At 46.1% G+C, this 23,508-nt stretch overlaps 1 protein-coding gene across 1 annotated transcript; it reads left to right on the top strand.

Moving 5' to 3' along the window:
* Positions 1-664: 664 nt before the first annotated feature.
* Positions 665-2,539, top strand: LOC123439622 (GDSL esterase/lipase At1g31550-like). Its single transcript, XM_045116313.1, has 5 exons — positions 665-1,029; positions 1,121-1,336; positions 1,489-1,634; positions 1,734-2,010; positions 2,167-2,539. Exons 1-5 carry the CDS (start codon positions 786-788, stop codon positions 2,370-2,372), a joined length of 1,089 nt encoding a protein of 362 aa, XP_044972248.1. The 5' UTR covers positions 665-785; the 3' UTR covers positions 2,373-2,539.
* The last annotated feature ends 20,969 nt before the right edge of the window (positions 2,540-23,508 follow it).

Below are 23,508 nucleotides of genomic sequence, written 5' to 3'. Positions count from 1 at the left end.
ATTTTCTGACAATGTATAAGAAAAAAGGTGTCATTTTTGTCAGAAATTTCACTTTTTGGTATTTCTCAAAATACAAAGTATTTCTTTTCCAAGTTTTTTACCGGACCTTAGGAATGTGTGTATGTATTCACGTATTTGTTTTCAGATTTTTTTGATTACCAGAAGCGTGTTTCAAAAAAATAAAAAAATCAAGAGCTGTGGAGCTCGGTAGCTGCAAGCACTTTTCGCTCCAGCATCTTACTCCCTCCATTCTTAAATATAAGACTTTTTAGAGATTGTATTATAAACTACATACGAATATACATAGACATATTTTAGAGTATAGATTCACTCATTTTGCTCCGTATGTACTCTTCTAGTGAAATACCTAAAAGATCTTATATTTTGAAACGGAGGGAGTACTTCACTCGTCAGTGCAGAATCGCTACAATTTTCATGTGGTCCAGTCAAGTGGCTATTTCTGCAACGTTGCGTCCTGCAACCATGTGTTGTGTACTTGTATTTGCTTCTGCAACGTTGCGTCCTGCAACCATGTGTTGTGTACTTGTATTTGCGACAAGTTGCTGTTTTTTTTTCCTAAGTCCTATATTACCTCTCGGGCACGTACGAAGAGTCCTTTTTCTTACTTAAAACCCCGTTGACGCGCTAGTTTTGGGGTGGCCAACTTGACATTAGAACAATAGTTAGTGTATAAATTACGCAGAGTCTACGCTCGCACTGTTACTCCATTAATCTCATCTCCAGTCCCGTCGACTGGCCCGATCTTCCCAGCGCCAGGTGCGACGATGAAGCTGCTCTCCATCCTCACGGTCGTCGCCCTAGCGTCCGTGTTGCCCGCCGTGTCTTCCGTCCGGCGCTACGAATCCATCATCACCTTCGGCGACTCCTTCACCGACACCGGAAATGCCGTCGTCGTCTTGGCGGAGAAATCGCGGTTTGACCCTACGGTGCAGCCTCCCTACGGCATGACCTTCTTCGGCCGCCCCACGGGCCGCTCCTCCAACGGCCGCCTCATCATCGACTTCATCGGTACCTACACCCTTCGGCCGCTCTTAGTTACGATTTTTTGCTTTCTTGTTTTCGTGGTGGTGATGTATGGTGTGCTTGCTTCCCTTCGCAGCTGAGAAGCTCGATCTGCCGTTCGTCCCGCCATTCCTCTCGCACAACGGCAGCTTCCGCGAGGGCGTCAACTTCGCCGTGGCCGGAGCCACCGCTCTCGACGCCAGTTTCTTCAGAGACATCCCACTTGTAGGCTCGTTTGTTCTCAACACCAGCTCCAGCGTGCAGCTAGGGTGGTTCGACTCGCTGAAGCCGTCGCTGTGCAGCCCTGCCCAAGGTAATCAACTGTCACATCCGATTCCAAGCTAAATCTTACATTGATCGATTGATATGATATGATATGACATCCTTGGGACCCTTTTCGAAAGGAAAAAATGATATCCTTGGGACAGTGAACTTATGTACGCCGTGTGTGTGTGTGTGTTGCAGAGTGCCCGGGCTTCTTCCACAAGACGCTCTTTTTCATGGGCGAAATTGGCCTCAACGACTACAGCTTCGCTGTCTTCGGAATGACCCTGCCACAACTCAGATCCATCGTCCCGGACGTTGTCAAAACCATCGCCGAGGCCACTGAGGTAAACCGTCGCAGCAATCATGCCGAATTGAACAACTCTGTCTCAAGTTGGCCGGTGCTGATCATGGTACCCGACTCCTGTCCTGTAAATGCCCAACAGGTGCTGCTCAGGCAGGGGGCGAAGACGGTGGTGGTGCCCGGGATCCCGCCACTGGGATGCATGCCGCCGAATCTGTTCTTCTTCCCCAGTAACGAGTCGGCAGGCTACGAGCCTCACACCGGATGCCTGAAAGGCCTCAACGAGATAGCCATGCACCACAACTCGGAGCTGCACAAGGCCCTCGACAAGGTCCGGGGAAACCACCCAAATGCCCGGGTCATCTACGCCGACTTCTTCACCCCAGTCATCGAAATGGTGGCAGCTCCTCAAAATTTTGGTCAGTAACCGCATCAGGGGTTACCTCTTTGTCTATCTACTGACAGATTTGGTCAATCTCTTGCCATTTTGGTCATTCATTCAAGCTGTGGTACTGATCAGGATGGCGTCGCATGTTCTGACGGAAGTTTATTTTGTTTTTATTTGAAATCTGTAGGGCTTACCACGGACGTCCTGAGTTGTTGCTGCGGTGGAGGTGGCAAGTACAACTTCAATATCAGCGCTGGCTGTGGCATGCCGGGCGCCACGGTGTGCGAGGACCCGTCTGAATATCTCTACTGGGACGGCCATTTCACTGAGGCTGCCCACCGCTATATTGCCAAAGGCTGGCTAAACAGCATAAACAGTTGCAAGCCCTGGTAGTAACTGGATACGCGGATTTGTATGGAGTACTTACAACTTCTACTTATTAATCACCGATATACACGCGTCATGAATGGAATTTCTGTTGTTTTTAAGGCTTGCCAATTTTTCACGAGGTTTTCTATGTACGGATTTGCTAATTGTCAAGCGGCTGAGAATTTCTTAAATCTTAGTCGACCTGATCACGGTTGGTTTGGTGTCAAGATTTACGCCAAAAAAAAGTATTTGCCAGGAGTGGGAGGAACAGCCTATGCCAGATTTTTCATTTATGCGTTTTAGGCAGAGTGTGTGTTTAAATATTATTAGCAAAACGGCCAAAGAAAAAAATGCAAAAATATATGAAGATGTAATAAACAAAAAAAGAACTTTCGAATCCAGACGTTCGTCAGCTTGTCTTTCGGTGTGACAGTCTGTGACACCTTCAGATTGCCTCGTGTAATTGTTCTTATTCCTTTATGATTAATTGTACGTGCCACATATTCTTGTGAGAAGGTATTGGTACCACGTCAAGATAAAAGAGAAGGTATTGTCAACTTTTTTTCATTATTTTCTTCCTTCATTCAGTATGTCCATCTCTTGATCTTCTCAATCCAAGATCTCCACAGCTATCAATGCACATCCAACTCGCAATCTATCACACAGATAAAAGAAAACAATAAATAAAAATGCATTTACCTACTCCTGTATCTGCAGTTGTAACACTGCTACTTATTTCTCCTCTCGTGTGATCAAAATTTGAGTGTAATATGTCAATATAAAAGTCAATAAAAACATGGTCCATGCATGAATCTATGCTCTCAACTATATCTGCACCTCCTACTGCATCATCGGCGCCAAAAGATAAAAATGAAAAAAGAGGACTCGCAATCTATCACACAGATAAAAGAAAACAATAAATAAAAATGCATTTACCTACTCCTGTATCTGTAGTTGTAACACTGCTACTTATTTCTCCTTTCGTGTGAGTGTAATATGTCAATATAAAAGTGAATAAAAACATGGTCCATGCATGAATCTGCTTGCAACTATATCTACACCTCCTACTGCATCATCGGCGCCAAAAGATAAAAATGAAAAAAGAGGACGCTGATGGCCTTCCTCTAAGAAGAGAGGAGACTAAAACCACCAAGCTAGTTGATTGTTTATGACAGAGACATGCTAGAGATCAATAAGATAAAACCGACCGATGGTGACTTGCAAAGATAAAAAAACGAATCATTTTTTATCCACTTACCGATGGCATGGTGGATAATTTGGACCAACTTCAGGGGCAATTTGCACGATGGACGAAAGAAGAAGTAGCTGCTTTATTATTAGGGAAAGACTTCCTCCGTTTCAGAATAAATGTAATAAACTTAGTACAACTTTGTATTAGATTTAGTACAAAGTTGAGAGAGTTATTTTAAGATAGAGGGAGTATTCGACTAGGCATGTGCACACGTGCATTGTCATGGAGGGCAAATATTTGTCGCCATTGTAAGAGGTGGGGTCATGTAGTCAGTGGCTGCCGCTTCGAGTTCTAGTCTTTAGCAAAATAAAATCTATTGATCTCCGGTGGCTCGATTCCCACGGTTCTTATCAGGATTAATGGAGTGATTATTGCTCCTTCCCCTAATCGGCTTGAGACTGACCCGGTTCAGCAGCCCCTCTCCCCTCCAAACCAACCTCCAGCCGCGTCCACATCACCACCAGCCCCGGCCCTGCCGCCTCCACCTCCCCTGCTCCACCTCCAGGTCTCTACTACCACCGGTGAGGAGGCTGCTCCGCTAATGGCGAACTTCCCCTTTGACCCTGCGTCGTTCCTTCCTCTGCATCATCACGCGATTAATGTGGCTGGGCGTCCGGCTCGTGGCCGTGTGATCTCTGCTCCGGCTGCTCCAACTCATGAGGAATGGGCAATCGCCACGATAATCCCAATGCCAAATCTTCAAGTTCATTTCCCTACTGCCAGGCAGCTCATTGGGGAGTTCATCACTCATGTCAAGCACTTAGGGTTTGCTGAGATTTGTCCCTGTCCTTTTGGCCAAGCTTATGCCAGATTTAATTCCTCCTTCGATAGAGATGCAATGGTTCTTCAGACCCCTCATGTTTTTGGCGATGTTCATGTTATTTTCCAACGCCATAATCAAGGGATGAATTGGAGAAGAACAGAGATGTCTGGATGCTTTTAGTAGGATTTCCTTTTGATAAGAAGGAAATCCATGAAATAGCTAATTCTGTCAGGTACTTTGGTAAATTGATACTCTGGGACAGAGCTAGGAGCACCAAAGCTTCATTAATGATCAAAGTAAGTGTTGATGAATTAAGAGATGTGCCATCAAGCATTATAGTGGGGGAATCTAAAGATATGAATGTTGAATCCTGGACTGTTCTAGTGGTCATGATACAACTAGAGATGATTGGAGGATGTCCACCTGATGAAGATCTTATCCCCATAGATGGCAATCCTCATCCATTGCCTTTTAACATCAATTTTCACCCAAATTAGCTTAATCACATCATTGGCCCTATTATGGAGCATCAAGCACAAGATGATATGGGATAGGGAAACCTCCTTCTCAACAGAATGCTGATCAAGATGACGAGGATGAGAACATGCCTCAATGGGGTCACTAGGCTCTACTGCTGATGATGATTTAATTGATAATGAACTAAAGGAGGGAGAGTTCCTGGAACTTGCTGAGCTTCTACAACCTCTTGATGGACACATTCAGGAAAATTTACCAGATATGGACAACCAGAGTGATATTACTTTATCTATGGGATCTAATGAAATGGGACAAGAGATTATGGCACATGCACAATAGCCTCAACTGGAGGGAAATGAGATTTTAAATAATATGGGCCAGGCCCATGGCATCCCTCGTGAGTTACCTGATCTAAGTCTAGCTGTTGGGAAAATTGCAGCCCAACAAGTGCAGCTTCCTCCTCAAGAGTCAGTTATTCTGCATCATATTCTCCAATTGGATGCTAGGCCTCTGGCTGTTCCACAAGATCTTGTCACTAATTCTGTTGCTCACAGTGTGGCTTTGCTAGACCTCACAGACCTTGGATCTGCAGCTCTACCTCAAGACACCAATGTACCAAATGAGACTGTAAATGGTGATGATCTGGTGGATTTAAAGGATTTCTTTGCACTATATCTAACTCAAGGAGATGATCCTATTCTGTAGCTAGCTGAGCAAATAGAACATCTGGCCTCTCTTGACAGAGGATCTAACTCCAGTCTGTCAGTTGATGAAGAATTTGTAATTGTTGCGGAAAGTGTGAGTCATAATAATGCAGAATCCAATGATTTTATGCCTCCTTCAGCTGAATCTGAATTTTCAGCCTCTTCTGCTCCTCCTCGTTAGTCGAATTAAGGAAAATAACTACTAAATGACATCAACTCTCATATCTATGAAAGTAGAGAGGATGAAGGTCTCGTTGCATGGGAACATTATTTTTCAACTGCTGGGGATAATGCTACTACTATACAAGTACTTTTTGATTTGGTTAACTTTATCTGTAGCACTCTCCTATCCCTAGAAAAGTTTGATTGGACCAAATTTTTCCTTCACTCTCCAATGTGGAAGATTATTATTGAGGGCTCTACTAGTGTTGAATATTTTCCTTTCTACATCCCCGATGTTTGCCCCATTTCCATGGCCCCAATATGCTCCCAAATACCACGAAGGGAGGATCACATGATGACCCCTAGCAAAGGTGCTGAAGTTGAGGTAGACTTCGATATCTTCCAAGGAAAGGTAAAAGAAAGAGCACCTGCTGTGGAATCTGAGGTAAGAAGAAGCACCACACTTCAACTTATCTCAAAATGTTTAGACATAAATCATGTCAAGATGCAAATTGCATGGCTTGTTCTGCCAAACCTCCAGTCTGTTCAAGTAAAGTTGTTCAAAATCTGAATTCCTCTTATTGCAAGGTGGATGCTAAAGCCCCTGCTGAGGAGGGACTCCACAAGAAGAGAGCCAAGAAAGATGCTAAGTAGCCTGGATGGAAAGACTGAAGAAACCTGCTGAGATAGAGATAGCTGCTAGAAACTAGAAAAATAATTCTTTTGTAATGGATTTAGAACCCTATAGACCCATGATCAATGTATCTTTTATAAAAGACTAGTATTTTGTAAGGACCCTCCTGCATATGTGTGACTCGAGGCAAGTAGCTTGTGGGACATAGGTGTTCACCCAACTTCTATGCTATTTCCTGAATAGAGAGTGGAAAATTCTGGGCAGGAATAGTAGAGGTATTAATTCTAGAACCAAATAGCTTGATCTTTGAAACAAAATTGATGAATCTGATTGTGCGGTGGTATGTCTTCAAGAAACAAAGAGGGATACCTTTGATAGTAGAAGAATTTCAAAATTTGAGTTTTCTCCTTCTCATGGAGCCTCTAGAGGATTACTAATTATGTGGAATGATTTTGTTTTTCATGGGAATGTATTTTCAAAAATGTATTTTCTCTATCTGTGAGATTTACTTCCAATCAGAATGGAAGTTCCTGGATTTTGAACAATGTGTATGGTCCAAGTGATTGTGTTGGCAGAATTCTTTTCATGGATTGGCTTAAAATATACAAATGAATGATGACACAGATTGGATAATTGCAGGTGACTTCAACTATATCACATATCCTCACAATAGAAACCAGGTGTCGGTGTCAAAACCGACAGATCTCGGGTAGGGGGTCCGGAACTGTGGACCTTGTATCAATGGATTGTAGGAAGAGAGGGGAGACAACAGTTTACCCAGGTTGGGGCCATCCTATGGAGGTAATACCCTATGTCCTGCTTGATTGTATTGATGAAGATGATTACAGAGTTGATCTACTTCGAGATCGTATATGCCAAACCCTAGATGATTCAGCCTCTCCAATATGGATAGGGGTCCCGGGTTTATATAGACACCAGGGTCCCTAGGGTTTAGAAGATACCGACTATAATTGGGAATAAATGAGCCGATCTAGTCCTCCTAAGCTTGGGGTACACGCCAATCTTCAAGATATTCCTTCCAGAGTAGAGTTCATCATCAAGCCCAGTCTTCTCCCGCACGGCCCAACGGACTAGTCCAATATTGGTTAACCGGCCACCTGAGAACCCAAGAATCCCGTACTCCCTTAGTAGCCCCCGAACTAGCCTTCAACATCGGTGTGTTCAGTCTTCGGCTTCTCCTTACATATTTATTGATTAGCTTGCAAGGTGAGTTCCAACCCTGTTCGACTGATTCCGATATGTTCCCCCTACACATTTTAAAACTTGCATCCTTCTCAGTGAAGGTGTTTAAACGTCCATGTGTGAATAGCTCCTCACTTGACATGCTTTCCTGATGAAGGGCCACCTCGAGCCGCGGCCTCGGCCGTGTCTCGAGGGTCACGTCCTTTCGAGGAGATCGTGCCTCTGCATTTACTCGGATACGAATAACTGCACAGGTTCACCCACGCACATAACGGCTTGATGATTTTTCGGAAGAAGGTGGCGGGGCAATCGACGCAGTAAAAGGGACCCTTGGTATTACAATCCCTTATAAAAAGGAGCAATGTCCAAAGATTTCCCCAACTGCATCCTCGGCTTCTCTCTTGCCTCCCCCAAGCTCGAGCGCTCATATCCGATCCTCTTTTCCGCCCTTTCTTCCCCCACCATCTTTGAGCCCGCACCATGGCCGGCTCTCATGGAAAGTGGGAGGTGTCGACAATCTTCGACGCGGACATGCGGGAGCTTAAGCACTCCTGGATACCTATCCTCCGATATCGCCCATCGAGCGATGGAGGCTGATCATGTGATCCCGACTCCCAGGCCGGGTGATCGGGTAGTGTTTATACCCCATTTTCTTCGGGGTCTAGGCTTTCCCCTTCAACCCTTCGTTAGGGGCCTCATGTTCTATTATGGGCTAGACTTCCACGACCTCCCCCCAACTCCATTATGCACATTACCTCTTTCATCATTGTGTGCGAATCATTTTTGGAAGCCCACCAGCATTTCGGGCTTTGGCTAAAGACGTTCAATGTCAAACCAAAGTCCGTGAGCAACCAGCACGCTGATTGCAGTGGGGCGATGATAAGTAAGCTCCCCAAGGTGATATGGAAAAAGGAGTGATTTTACATCACTAAACCAAGGGGGGCTAACTGGGCAGCTCCTGTCGAATTCAAGTCCGGCCCTCTAGAGAGGCTAACATCCTGGGTCAAGAGAAACATATACTAGGAGTTCACAAGGGTCGTGAAGTTCCTGGGACAAGCTGATGGTGGATGCCTACATCAAATTAACTGATGTGATCCAAGTTGCCCTGCGGCGACGCATCCTAGTGTGCCACCAACGGGCAAATCCGATGTGGGCCTACAAGCCCGATGACCCTAAGGTCATCAAGGAGTTCTTCCACACGACCCATAAGGACGTGTGGTGGATTCTGTTCAAGCCCCAGCTAGTGTGGCCACACGAGGACGAGGATAGGGGCCTGGACGACAAGAATCCTCTAGTCGAGGTACATTTGAACATTATTCCCCTCCTGAAGTTCCGGTCTCTTTTACAAAGATCTCATCTTTCCCCGAAAGGTTTTGACAGGAGTGGTTGGCCCTTGCCAAGAACATCGACGAACCCGCTCCTCTTCCTGAGGAGCCAAGGTTGGAACTACTGTTTGCGATGTTGGTTCCATAGCCATACAAGGCTCCGGAGCCGAAGAAGAAGGAGACCCTCGAAGGTCTCTGTTCCAGAGATGCTCCGGACGCTAAGTCCAAGGACACGCGTGTTTTCTCTACCCGTGAGGCAGAGGAAGCGGAAGAGGAGGAGGACATGGACTCCTCCCAGTCCAAGAAGAAGGCACCGCAAGAGGCGAAGAAGGAAGTCCTGCCTCCTAGGCGCAAAGGCAAGGCCGCTTTGCTTGACACCGGTCCGGACTCTGACGACGAGATCGGGGAGTTCGAAATGATTCCTCACTGAGCCCCCAGGGTCAAACCCCTGGCCCTAAGGTACGAGCTCTGAGGACTTAATTCAGCAAGCTTATACTAAATCCTAATTGGCGGATATATATGTTTCTTGCCTATTACAGCCCCATCCGAGATCTTGCCAACAGATCAGGTCTCGGAGGGAGACTCGCTGCTAGCCGAGCTGGCGGAGAGTGGGAATGCATCTCGCACCTCCCTTCCCGAATCCTCCGAGGAGGCCATGAAGGTGGCCTCCCTCCCGACCTCGCTTAATGCGGATGTCGGGGAGGTGATGGGAGATGTGAATACCTCGAAAGCCGAAGACCGCGAGGTCCCAGTTGCTGAAGATACTTCTGCAACCACGACCCAGGAGGTTCTAGTTGGGGCCAATTCCTCGGTTGATACTTCCCGGGAGATCGACCCCTCAAAGGATGGAAAGGAGGGTTAGAATTCGGCTGAACTCCCTCCAACCTCCTCGGATCCTCCCTTGGTGCTGCCCATGCCAGAACAGGCCACGGTTGAGGAGCCGACAACGATGGAGGATATCCTAGTGGATTCCTCCATTGCTGACGAACGCCGCATCTTGATGGGCGTGGTTTTGCGGAACATTCAGTTTGTTAACATCGGACTGAATGAAGCCTTTTCAAGCTTATTGACAGGCTTTAAGGTAAGTTGCCCACTTTACTAGTGTTGTGTTGTGTTGTATTTGAAATATATTTTTACTGGTATAACATCCCCCGAGTCGGGGGGCTTAAAAAAGCTAACCCGCGGCTCACAGCTAACGGACTGTGCTCTTGGAGGCCTCGTCATCGGCTACCAATGCTAATGCATCGGAAATAGCTAAACTTAATCGGAAGCTGCAACTGTCTGATGAAGAGCTTGACCACCTCAACCGCCGGTTTGATGAGAAACAGGGTGAGTTTGTGTAAGAGTACATTTTATTTTTGAGGTGGATCTTACGGGAATTCCTGGCCTAGTCATCTGACTTTTGCTGTTTTCTCGTTGATCAGTATCTCAAGACCGAGAGCTTGGAAAGCTTCGGGCCGAGGTGGAGAAGGCCAAGCAAGAGGCCACTTCCCACAAGGCGGCGACCGAACAAGCAACCGCTGATCTTGACATCCTAAAGGCCCTTAGCAAATAATATGAGGCTAGGGTGACCGAAGTTCAGCAGGAGCTGAAGGAGGCGAGCTTGAAATGCGAGGCCTTTGAGAAAAAGGTCAAAGATCAAACCGCCGAGCAGAGCAAGCTATCCGCCGACTTCCAATCAGAGCGGGTAGAGCGGCAATTCTTTGAAGAAGAAGTGCGCCAAATTAAGCAGATGGCAATCGGTAAGCCATACTTACCGCAGTGTGCCTTTGTGGGAACCGATTTGCCTTTCTTACGCGGATATGGCGTTCCGCGGGCGCCTTCACCAACCTCCCGCAGAGTGCCGTAGATGCAACCAAATACTATGCGGCTAATGACGGGGATCCCGAGTAGCAGCTGTTTTGGGCGCAGTTTGGTGCCCCTAAGGCCAATCCTAGTTCGAGTTATCAGATGAAGCAACTCCTCGAGTTGCACAGGATGGCCGAGCCGCACATGAAGGACTTGTGCGTTTGGCTGTGGCCGGCCTAACCCCTACCAACTAGCTACTTTGCCCTGGTGCAGAGGCTAACTGAGGACGCACCTTGTATTGAAGCCCATCGGCGCTCAACCTGTATGGAGGCAGCTCGGATGGCCTTTGTGTGGACGATGGTGCACTTCCCAGGGATGAGGCCACTGAAGATGGCCACTGATCCACTTCCCACTGGAAAGCAGCACAAGCGCCCCGAGCTATACTTTAGTGCTGCCATGGAGGGTTCTCGGGCGATTGAACCGCAATGCTCGAAGGATGTACTATTAGAATAGGTTTTTATTTGATGTAACTGAGAACAATCTTCTTGAAACATTATATGTTCTAAGTTAATTAAGTTTTATCTTATTTTAATTCCTGTTGTGGCTGTTTTTTCTGAAAAATTCCAATCGTCGGCTTCAGCCCCCATGTAGATACTACTTGAGGTGTTTCATCGTCCGTAGATGTCCCTTAGCCGATTTAATTGGTACCCAAAGGCGGTAGTGTAGAATGGAAACGAGGCAATCGGACTATGACGCTTTATTGCTTTCACTTAGCCATGACAAGCCCCCAGCCTTTGTGGCGGTAATCGAAAAAACCCGAGATCGGGGTGACTACCACGAGGTTTGTTGAATAGCAAAAACCCTTATGTATAACACGGAATAGCCTCTAACGACTATGGAAATATACTCGGATTGCAGACGAGTTCACACTTATTATGATGGTCAGTTTTCGAATTTGTCCACTGAGGTATTTCAAGACCAGGGAAGCTGGGAATACAATCGCAATGGTTCTCCCTTTTACCCCTTCAGCCGAACTAGCGGAACGTAATGGGGTAAGCACAAGAGCGAGGCAATCCAACTGTGGACCCAAGACATAATTCGGAACCGATGCATATAATGCAAAATGCTGAGAGACCGGGCACATCCATAAGAGCGACAATGTGGTGCATGGGGAGGTCGATATATCCTAGCCTCGGGTTACTAGTCGTGCACACCTTCTTTTTTTGTTTTAACAATCATGAGCTTGCCCTGTCAGCGCCGTATGGTTGAGCAACATAATTAACAATAAGTTCCTCAAAAGAGAAGAAACTAGAAAAGATATTTGGCAAAGAATTTTTACAATTCTCGGCCCCAGGGCTGCTATGTACATGAGACTATCAAAATTAACCAACATCTTCCCTCCAGTCGCTTTGCGAGAGACTTGACATGCATGTGGCTGTTGGCTGCGCTAGGTTGAAACAATAGGGGGAGACTTTTCCTTAAAAGGTTGTTGCAGATGGAAGATAGGCTTTCGGCCGAGCAGCCGTGAGAAGCTGCTGATGAAATAGAGCTTGACGCTTGGAAGAGACTTTACAATATCCCCTGTGTATTAAGGAGGAATTTGCCACCATAATTTGGTCTTGGCTAGTCATATGGTTCTTGTTCGGGTCTCCCATGGTACCCTATAGTGTTCGGAAATCCACGATTGTGTATACGAGAAAACATACCTTGATGGTGCTCGGGAGATGCTATGGGAGAGGTGTCCTTATATGTTTGGGGCCGAGGAGCTCTCCGGGAGGATTGACTGAGCTCTGAATCGCTTGCCTACTTTTCATGGCTTGACCTGCTTGTGACTTGATGGTTCACCATCGTGCTCGCCTTTCTCTATCAAGGTCGTGGTGTGGTCTTCGGTCTGGAGAGATCGTTCTGTGTTGCCGTTGACGATGATGACTCCTCGGGGTCCGGGCATCTTCAGCTTGAGATAAGCGTAGTGGGGCACCACATTAAATCGGGCAAAGGCGGTGCGACCGTGTAGTGTGTTGTATCTACCACGGAAGTGGACAATGTTGAAGATCAAATCTTCGTTGTGGAAGTTATCGGGTGAGCCGAACACGACTTCCAGCGTAATGGTTCCAGAGCAGCGGGCCTCGGCGCTCGGAATTACTGCTTTAAAGGTAGTGTTGCTTGGTTCTATTCTTGATGGGTAGATGCCCATCATTTTCTATCTGCGTAGATCACATTAAGGATACTTCCATCGTCCACGAGGACTCTAGTGAGGTGGTACCCATCTATAACGGGGTCCAAGATGAGGGCGGGTAACCCTCTGTGATGGATACTGGTCGGATGGTACGTGCGATCGAATGTGATCGGGAAAGCCGACCATGGCTTGTACTTTGGTGCTACATGCTCTACGACATAGACTTCTCGGAGTGCTCGTTTCCTCTCCTTCTTGGGTATATGTGTCACGTAAATCATGTTTACAGTTTTTACCTCGGGAGGGAACTGTTTTTGGCCTCCGTTGTTCAGGAAACGGGGCTCGTCATCGTCTTCTCTTCGAGGGCTCCGACCTTGTTCTTTGGTAGCTACTTTGCCAGCCTGCTTGAATACCCAACAATTACAGTTGGTGTCAGTGGCTGGCTTATCTTGGGCGCCATGGATCTGATAAGGTTCTTCCATAATTTTTTCCCATAGGGTTGGCCCATATTTATTCCCTTTAAAGGGTTTCTTCCGCTGTCCTCGCTTGGAGTTGTGGAACCCAGCATTGATTGTTGTGTTATTGGCATCGCCTGTGTGGAGGCGGCGCTTGTTCTTCTTTTTCCTCGGCTTGCCATTCCCGTCTTGGAATTCGAAGGTTCCAGGATCTTCCGAATTGTGGCTGCATCGAGCGAGCCAATTGTCTTCGCCCGCGCAAAAGAGGGACATGAGTGAATTGAAGGCGGACATTGTTATCGGCTTGTCCTGTCCGGGCTGGCGAGCCAACCACTCATCACAGATGTTCTGCCGAAAAGAGGCTATTGCCTTGGTGTCTGGGCAATCCACGATTCGGTTTTTCTTTGTTAAGAATTGGTTCCAGAATTGTCTGGCCGACTAACCCGCCTTTTGGACAACATTACTCAGGTCGGAGGAATCCGGGGGCCAAACATAGGTCCCGTGGAAGTTAGATAGGAAGGCTTCTTCGAGCTCTTCCCAGCTTCTGATCGAGTCTTTGGGCAGGCTGTTCAACCAATGTCGTGCTGGCCCTTTCAGCTTAAGGGGCAAGTATTTGATAGCATGGAGATCATCTCCTCTCTCCATGTGGATGTGGAGAAGGAAGTCTTCTATCCACACCACAGGGTCCGTAGTTCGGTCGTACGATTCTATGTTAACACGTTTGAATCCCTCCAGAAACCGATGGTGCATTACTCTCTCAGTGTAACATAGTGGGTGTGCAACACCTTTTGTCCGGACTATCTTGTTCCGAGGATCGGCGTTAGGCTGAGTGCGGTATGAATCCGGATCTCTGGCATAGTATGGCACCCGAGGTGGCTCTCCGCCCCATCAAGTGGGGGATTACTTTTTTGACCCATGAATGGATCTTCTGCGTCCTGTCTTATTATCCAGGTTGTACCGCATGTCGTTTCTGCCACGAGGGTTTTTTGTCTCTTTCACCTTCCCATGGGGTGGCTCGGGTGATGTTTGGCGTCCGATGCCACCTTGTCGTGCCCTCGAGGAGGGCGGTCGGGCTGGTCATAATGTGTGCGCTTGGGGGATGCGGGCCTTGGGGCTTCATCGTTGAATTGCGGAACTAGTCGGTGACGTGGGTAACTTTTCTTCTAGTCCATCCATCCAAGCCCGTGCTCTTCCTCGGCGGTCATTACATTGGTCCATCTGCTATTTATGGTGTCTTGTTCGGCCTGGAGTTGACGCTCCCTTGCCTTTAAGCTTCGAGCGGTAGATAAAAGTAGCTGCTGAAATTCTTCCTGGCCTACAAGGTCATCGGGTATCGCGAGGTCTTCGTCTTCTGGGTAGTCATCAGGAGGAAGATAATCATCATCGTCCGACCTGTTAATGTCATCGGGGCCATCCTGGTCCTCGGGTTGCTCCGCATCCTCGAGCGGATGTTCAGGTATACAGAGGTTGTTGTGGTCTTCTGGGGTTTTATTTTCCCCGGTGTCCTTGAAAAGGATCGAGATGGACCTAGAGGGGGGTGAATAGGTACAAATCCAAATTTTAATAATTACTTAGCAATTTTAGGCTAAAGTGCGGAATATGAGTGTAAGCCTAATAATTGCTATGACAAAGAGTAAGCTATTTGGAGTGAAGTAAGACAAGCGGTAAACAATAATCAAATACAAGTATGTAATAAGGATTAACACAAGTAGAGAGTTAGGGTTAGGAATAACCGAAACTCTGAGAGAGACAAGGATGTATCCCGATGTTCACTTCCTTGGAGGGAAGCTACGTCACCGTTAGAGGGGCGGATGTTACCACGAAGGCACACCAACGCCACGAAGGCTCACCCTATTCTCCCTTTGAGATAACTCCACGAAGGCGTTTCTCAACCACTAGTGGTAAGCCTTGAGGTGGCTTCCAAACCTTCACAAACATTCCGGGGGATATCACAATGGTTTGATTCCTCTCCGAAGACTCCTACCGCCTAGGAGTCCCCAACCTCCAAGAGTAACAAGATCACGGGGATTGCTCAAAACTTGCTCAAATCACAAATCACTTTGGTGGGAAGGAGGAGAGGGAGACGATCTATCTTTTGATTGGAACAACACTCAAAGGGACTAACAAATGCTCTTGGGATCTAGGATTTGGTGTAGACAAGAGTGAGTGAGAGGAAAGGTGTTCTTGGGTGTATTCTAGCTGTGTTGAACATTCTTTCACGAGGTGGGAGAAGAGTATATATAGAGGAGAGTGAAATCCAGTCGTTGGAGGTGCTTTAAGTCACACAGGGTCCGAACGTCCGATAGTTGTCGGAAGTCCGGGCGTCCGCGAGGGGTCGGACGTCCGACAGGGGTCGGTCGTCCGAGGCCTGTAGATACGACTGAACCTATTTTGAATTTATCAGCGACCGGACGTCCGGAGAGGACCGGGAATCCGAGTTATACAGCTCAACTTCTACTGGTGGTAGGTTCCGGATTTCCGACGGGGGTCGGATGTCCAGCGCTCGGACGTCCGGAGGGAGCCGGATTTCCGAGTTATAGAACTCAACTTCTACTGGTGCAGGCTTCCGCATTTCCGGGGCTTGGCCGGACGTCCGTCCCTCGGATGTCCGGAGGGAGCCGGATTTCCGAGTTATATGCCTCACAAACTTCTGGTGAAGGGCTGCGGATTTCCGAAGCCTGCTGGTCGTCCGGCCCTCGGACGTCCGGAGGGAGCCGGATGTCCGAGGCAATAGACCTGTTTTGAATTGAGAACAGAGTGGAGAGTATGAGGTGTTTGGAATGATAGTAAAGATGTGGTATGAGCAAGTTCATCGCAAAACCTGTGATCCCCTCTTAGTAGTGCGGGATCCCTATACTCAATATCAGTAAACTCAAAAGACTACTCTACATCATCTCTTCTTAATCCCGAGCCTTCTCGAAATATAAATGCCCAATCTTTTCAGACAACCTTTGGCACATAATTGTCAATCTACTAAAGTACTTGGCATCCTGAGATACACTCAACAAATAGGATTAGTTTCCTATGTATGTGTTGTCATTAACACCAAAAGACGATTAGGGGCATAACATGCACTTTCAGTCCTGTGCCGGGACTTTTCCTTTGTTTGCCTTAGCACGCTTACGCTGCTTTCGGCGCTTTGAGTTCTCCTCCCATGACTTGTCATCGTTTGGCTGGGGGGGATCATCGTTGTTATCGGGCGTGTCCACTATGTAGACGTCATAAGTGGACGTTGCGGTCCATCTCACAGTGTTCAAGGGAGTGGGTTCCTCGGCCTCCTCGTCCAAACCTTTGAGCTCCTGGAGCCGTAGTCTAACGCGTCGGTTAAATCTTCAACGGTTGCTACTAAGTGGGTGGTGTGTGGGCCGTAAAAGTCCCCATATTCCGAGCCATACTAAGAGTGGTTCGGGCTACTTGAGATGTGCACTGATTGGGTCAAGCCAAGCATCTCGCTTAACACCGAGGACTCGTCCTGATCCATCATCGTATATTTTTCGGAGTTAACCTCCATAGACGCTGTGAGGAGGGCATGTTCGGGCAAAACCTTTTGCAGCGATCCCGTCGCCCGGGTTAGGTCCGATCTAAGGTCCGACTCTTCAAAAGACACTGATCCGAGGACTTGGTAGGACGCGGGGCCCGGAGTTAAGGCTTCGGGGCTTCGAATCTCACCGGCCGAGGCCGGGATCCTTGTGGGGACCAGATTGGTCTGTGGACGGGTCGGGGGTTCAAAACTCCATGACCTTTCTCTCTGATTGGGGACGGAACATTCAATCTGGCCCGACCGATTGTATCTCCACGCAGCGTTACGCTACCGAACGAGAGGACTTGTCCAGGGACAAAGATGTCTCCGTTGCTGAATCTGTCGCTGACGATTAAGAGAGCCATCAAAACTTTCGGCAATCGCATAGTGAAACTCTCACTGAAAGCACCAATGTCGGTGTCAAAACCGGTAGAGTAGGGGGTCCCGAACTGTGGACCTTGGATCGATGGGTTGCAGGAAGAGAGGAAGACAACAGTTTACCCAGGTTCGAGCCCTCCTATGGAGGTAATACCCTATGTCCTACTTGAGTGTATTGATGAAGATGATTACAGAGTTGATCTACCTCGAGAATGTACATCCTAAACCCTAGATGATTCAGCCTCTCCAATATGGATAGGGGTCCCGGGTTTATATACACACCACTGTCCCTAGGGTTTACAAGATACCGAATATAATCGAGAATAGATAAGACGACCTAGTCCTCCTAAGCTTGGGGTACACGCCAATCTTGGGGATATTCCTTCGAGAGTAGAGGTTATCATCAAGCCCAGTCTTCTCTAGCATGGATCAACGTGCTAGTCCAATATTGATTAACCGGCCACACGAGGACCCCAGAATCCCGAACTCCCTCACCAGGGTCATGTGGATTTCAATAATATGTTATAATTTAATAAAGTGATTAGCTCTCTTGCTCTCGTTGAAATACCTTGAAGGGACGGATCAATACATGGAGCAATATGCAGCAAGCTCCTCTGTTAGAATTTTTTTACTGTGTGTTTACTTCAGTGTCGATTTGCAAATTACCCTAACACCATGGTCACCCCTCTAGCCAAGCCTCTTTAGATCATGTTCCATGTGTGATCTCCATTGGCACAAAGATTTCAAACACGTAGTGCAAAACATTTAGTCTCAACCCTTGGAGGAGATAAAGAGTTCCAAGTTTATTTCTGCCAAGTTGAAAAGATTAAGAAAAGGTCTGAAGATTTGGAGCAACAATATTCCCAATATGTCTGGTACAGTTAAAACAACAAATGAGGTGATGTTAATGTGGGACGTACGTCTTTGAGGAATTTAGATCCCTCACAAACATTGAAAGCTCCGGCAGAAACATTCTAAAAGAATAGCTCAAACTGCTATCTTTTTAGAGAATTTATTGGAGACAAAGGACAACCATTAGATGGGTAAAATTTGGGGATGAGAAATCCACAAAAATTCAAGCCAAAGCAACTATTAAATATAGAAAGGATTTTATTCATGCCATTCAAGATAAACATGGTAATGAACATACTGAGCACTTTTCCAAAGCAGCAATTCTTTGGAAGGCATTCAAAGATAGGCTTGGATAGACTTCTTCCAAAAGCAATACACCACAACTCACATCACTTATCAATAAAAATTCATGGGCTGGAGGAATCAGAGGTTCTTTTGTCAAAGAAAGAAATTGATGAGGTTGTTAAAAATAGTCCAATGGATAAAACTCATGGGCTAGATGGATTTTTTGGGGAATGTTGCATCGGAAACAAAAAATTTCCTATGCACACGAAGACCTATCATGGTGATGATCATCTACGAGAGGGAGATCGGATCCACATAATCTTGTTGATCGCTAAACGAGAAGCATTAGCAAACCCGGTTGATGTAGTGGAACGCCTTCGCGATCCAAATCGCCACCGTCCCACGATCCGTCCCGATCTAGCACCGAACGGACTACACCTCCGCGTTTATCACACGTACAACTCGACGATTATCTCTGCCTTCGTGATCCAGCAAGAGGGGGCGGAGAGGTAGATGAGTTCTCCGACAGCGCGACGGCGTGAGAGTGATGGTGATGTAGCTAGTCCAGCAGGGCTTCGCCTAAGCACCGCTGAAAACTAGACTAGAGGAGAAACAGATCTAGAGAGAGGGCAACACATGGCTGATTATTTTGTCTCAAAACCCCTCAAAACCTCTAGTATATATAGGAGGAGAGGAGAGGAGGCTGCCTTGGCCCTGATACGTCCATTTTACATCATGCTTTCATGTTGATATTTATCGCTTTATGGACTGTTATTATACTTTGTGGTACCATACTTATGCCTTTTCTCTCTTGTTTTGCAAGGTTTATTTGAAGAGGGAGAATACTGGCAGCTGGAATTCTGGACTGGAAAAGGAGCAAGTCTGAGTCCTATATTCTGCGCAACTCCAAATGCCCTGAAAATCAACGTGGAATTTTTTGGGAATAGATAAAAAATACTGGGTGAAAGAAGTGTCAGAGGGGAGCTGCCAGGGGCCCACAAGCCTGGTTGCCGCGACCTACCCCCTGGCCGCGGCAGCACGGCTTGTGGGCACCCTGGTGGCCCACTGGCCCCCCTATTTTGCTATATGAAGGGTTTCATCCGAGAAAAAATCAAGGTGGAGATTTTTCGTGGATTCTCCGTCGCCACGAGGCGGAACTTGAGTAGAACCCATCTAGAGCTCCGACACGACGATCCTGCTGGGGAAACTTCCCTCCCGGAGGGGGAAATCATCGCCATCGTCATCACCAACACTCCTCTCGTCGGAGGGGAGTCATCTCCATCAACATCTTCATCAGCACCATCTCCTCTCGAAACCCTAGTTCATCTCTTGTAACCAATCTCCGTCTCGCGACTCCGATTGGTACTTGTAAGGTTGCTAGTAGTGTTGATTACTCTTTGTAGTTGATGCTAGTTGGATTACTTGGTGGAAGAGTTTATGTTCAGATCCTTGATGCTACTCATTACACCTATGATCATGATTATGATTATGCTTTGTGAGTAGTTACTTTTGTTCCCGATGACATGGGATAAGTCATGCTGATAATAGTGATGTGAATTTGGTATTCGTTCGGTATTTTGATATGCTGTATGTTGTCTTTTCCTCTAGTCGTGTTATGTGAATGTCGACTACATAACACTTCACCATATTTGGGCCTAGAGGAAGGCATTGGGGAGTAGTAAGTAGATGATGGGTTGCTAGAGTGACAGAACCTTAAACCCTAGTCTATGCGTTGCTTCGTAAGGGGCTGATTTGGATCCACTAGTTTAATGCTATGGTTAGACGTTGTCTTAATTCTTCTTTCGTAGTTGAGGATGCTTGCGAGAGGGGTTAATCATAAGTGGTATGCTTGTCCAAGTAAGGGCAGTACCCAAGCGCCGGTCCACCCACATATCAAACTATCAAAGTAACGAACGCGAATCATATGAACATGATGAAACTAGCATGACAAAAATTCCCGTGTGTCCTCGGGAGCGTTTTCCTCTTATAAGACATTATTCAGGCTTGTCCCTTGCTATAAAAGGATTGGGCCACTTTGCTGCACCGTTGCTACTACTTGTTACTTGTTACATTTCGCTTGCTACGTTTCACCTCACTACACCATCACTTGTTACCGCTACTTTCAGTGCTTGCAGTTATTACCTTGCAGAAAATCGTTTATCAGAGCCTTCTTATCCTCGTTGGGTTCGACACTCTTACTTATCAAAAGACTACGATTGATCCTTTATACTTGTGGGTCATCAAGACTCTTTTCTGGCGCCGCTGCCGGGGAGGGAAGCGCCTTTGGTAAGTGGAATTTGCTAAGGAAACATTTATATACTGTGCGGAAATTTATTGTCACTTGTCACTATGGAGACTGTTCCTTTGAGGAATTTGTTCGGGGTATCTTCACCACGAACGAAAGCATGAGGGGTTGCTCCTCAACCTGAGGTACCAACTGAAAAATCTTTTATGAAATTCCTTTGGGTATGCTTGAGAAACTGCTGGCTAATCCTTTTTACAGGAGATGGATCTTCACATCCAGACTTGCATCTAATCTATGTAGATGAAGTTTGTGGTTTATTTAAGCTTGCAGGTTTGCCCGAGGATGAGGTAAAGAAGAAAGTATTTCCTTTATCTTTGAAGGATAAGGCATTGACATGGTATAGGATATGTGATGATATTGGATCATGGGACTACAATCGGTTGAAACTGAAATTTCATCAAAAGTTTTATCCTATGCATTTTGTACATCGTGATCGGAATTATATTTATAACTTTTGGCCTCGTGACAGGGAAAGCATAGCTCAAGCTTGGGGGAGGCTTAAATCAATGCTATATTCATGCCCCAATCATGAGCTCTCGAGAGAAATCATCATGAGCCCAAAGAGAAGTGGTTTAAGTATCATCCGCCTGTAGAAGTCAACATAGTTAAACCCAATCTAGTTGAAGAGAAAGTCATTGCCTTTAGTGATCCTATTGTTCCTTGTGCCTACGCTGAGAAACCACCTTACCCTGCTAGGAAAAAATATTATTCTAAAGCTCCAACTGTGATACATAGGGGTTACATTAGAACACTTGCACCCCCTAAGGAAATTAGAGTTGAACCTAGTGTTGCTATTATCAAAGATCTCTTTGTCGAAGACATAGACGGGCATGTTATCAAATTCTGTGAGGACTCCGCTAGAATTGCTAAACCTCACGTGAAAGACAAATACGGACCTGTAGTTGGCCTGCCCGTTGTTTCTATCAAGATAGGAGATCACTGTTATCATGGTTTATGTGATATGGGTGCTAGTGTTAGTGCAATACCCCGGTCCCTATATGATGAAATCAAAGATGAGATTGCACCTACTAAGTTAGAACCCATTGATGTCACTATTACGTTAGCTAATAGAGACACTGTCTGCCCTGTGGGAATTGTGAGAGACGTAGAAGTCCTATGTGGTAAGGCGAAGTATCCTATTGATTTCCTCGTCCTTGCTACTGCACAAGATAGCTTTTGTCCCATCATATTTGGTAGACCCTTTCTCAACACTGTCAATGCTCATACTGATTGCGTTAAACAGACTGTCACTGTTAGTTTCGAGGGTGTGTCTCATGAATTTAACTTCTCCAAGTTTGGAAGACAACCCCATGAAAAAGAATCGTCTGGTAGGGATGAAATCATTGCTCTTGCTTCTATTGTCGTACCTCCTACGGATCCTTTAGAGCAATATCTGCTTGAGCATGAAAATGATATGCATATGGATGAAAGAGATGATATAGATAAAATTGTTTTAGAACAATATCCTATTCTCAAGAATAATCTGCATGTTGAACTGCTTGGGGATCCTCCCCCACCAAAGGGTGATCCTGTGTTCGAGCTAAAACAGTTACCAGATACTCTTAAGTATGCCTATCTTGATGAGAATGAAATATATCCTATTATTATTAGTGCCCACCTCTCGAATCACGAAGAGAAGAAGTTATTAAAAACTTTGAGGAAGCACCGTGCTGCCATTGGATATACTCTTGATGATCTTAAGGGTATTAGTCCCACTCCATGTCAGCACAAGATTAAAATCAATCCAAACTAAGCCAGTTGTTGATCATCAACGGAGATTAAATCCGAGGATGAAAGAGGTCCTGAGAAAAGAAATATTAAAGCTTCTGGAAGCAGGAATCATTTATCCTGTTGCTCATAGTGATTGGGTAAGTCCAGTACATTGCGTACCTAAGAAGGGAGGTATCACCATCGTTCCTAATGATAAGAATTAACTAATCCCACAGAGGATTATTACTGGCTATAGGATGGTGATAGACTTCCGGAAACTGAACAAGGCAACCAGGAAAGACCATTATCCTTTGCCGTTTATCGACCAAATGCTAGAAAGTCTATCTAAACACACACACTTCTGCTTTCTAGACGGTTATTCAGGTTTCTCGCAAATACCTGTTGCACAATCTGATCAGGAGAAAACCACTTTCACCTGCCCCTTTGGTACCTTTGCTTATAGACGTATTCCTTTTGGCTTGTGCAATGCACCTGCCACCTTTCAAAGATGTATGATGGGTATATTCTCTGACTTTTGTGAAAAGATTGTTGAGGTTTTCATGGATGATTTCTCCGTTTACGGTTCTTCCTTTGACGATTGCCTCAGCAACCTTGATTGAGTCTTACAGAGATGCAAAGATACCAACCTCGTCTTGAACTGGGAGAAGAGCCACTTCATGGTTAATGAAGGCATCTTCTTAGGACACAAAATCTCTGAGAAATGCATTGAAGTTGATAAGGCTAGCTAAGGTTGATGCAACTGAGAAAATGCCTTGTCCCATAGATATCAGAGGTATACAAAGTTTCCTAGGTCATGCTGGTTTCTATAGAAGGTTCATTAAAGACTTCTCTAAGATTTCTAGGCCTCTTACCAACCTCTTACAGAAGGATGTTCCTTTTGTTTTGATGAGGATTGTGAAGAAGCTTTCGAAATACTTAAGAAGGCCTTGATAACCGCACCTACTGTTCAACCACCTGATTGGAACTTGCCCTTTGAAATCATGTGCGATGCTAGTGATTATGCTGTTGGTGCTGTTCTAGGGCAAAGAGTTGACAAGAAGTTGAATGTCATTCACTACACTAGTAGAACTCTAGACAGTGTCCAAAGAAACTATGCCACTACGGAGAAGGAGTTTTTAGCAGTCGTGTTTGCATGTGAAAAGTTCAGATCTTA

The sequence above is a fragment of the Hordeum vulgare genome, chromosome 3H (genome assembly GCF_904849725.1).
Source record: "Hordeum vulgare subsp. vulgare chromosome 3H, MorexV3_pseudomolecules_assembly, whole genome shotgun sequence".
Lineage (NCBI taxonomy): Eukaryota > Viridiplantae > Streptophyta > Magnoliopsida > Poales > Poaceae > Hordeum > Hordeum vulgare.
This window is presented reverse-complemented; position numbering and strand designations above follow the sequence as displayed.

Bases quoted from the DNA above. Each gene is read 5' to 3' on its own strand.
- LOC123439622 (XM_045116313.1), top strand. From the start codon at position 786: ATGAAGCTGCTCTCCATCCTCACGGTCGTCGCCCTAGCGTCCGTGTTG. The intron at 1,030-1,120 runs GTACCTACACCC...TTCCCTTCGCAG, and splicing joins CCTCATCATCGACTTCATCG to CTGAGAAGCTCGATCTGCCG. The intron at 2,011-2,166 runs GTCAGTAACCGC...TGAAATCTGTAG, and splicing joins GGCAGCTCCTCAAAATTTTG to GGCTTACCACGGACGTCCTG.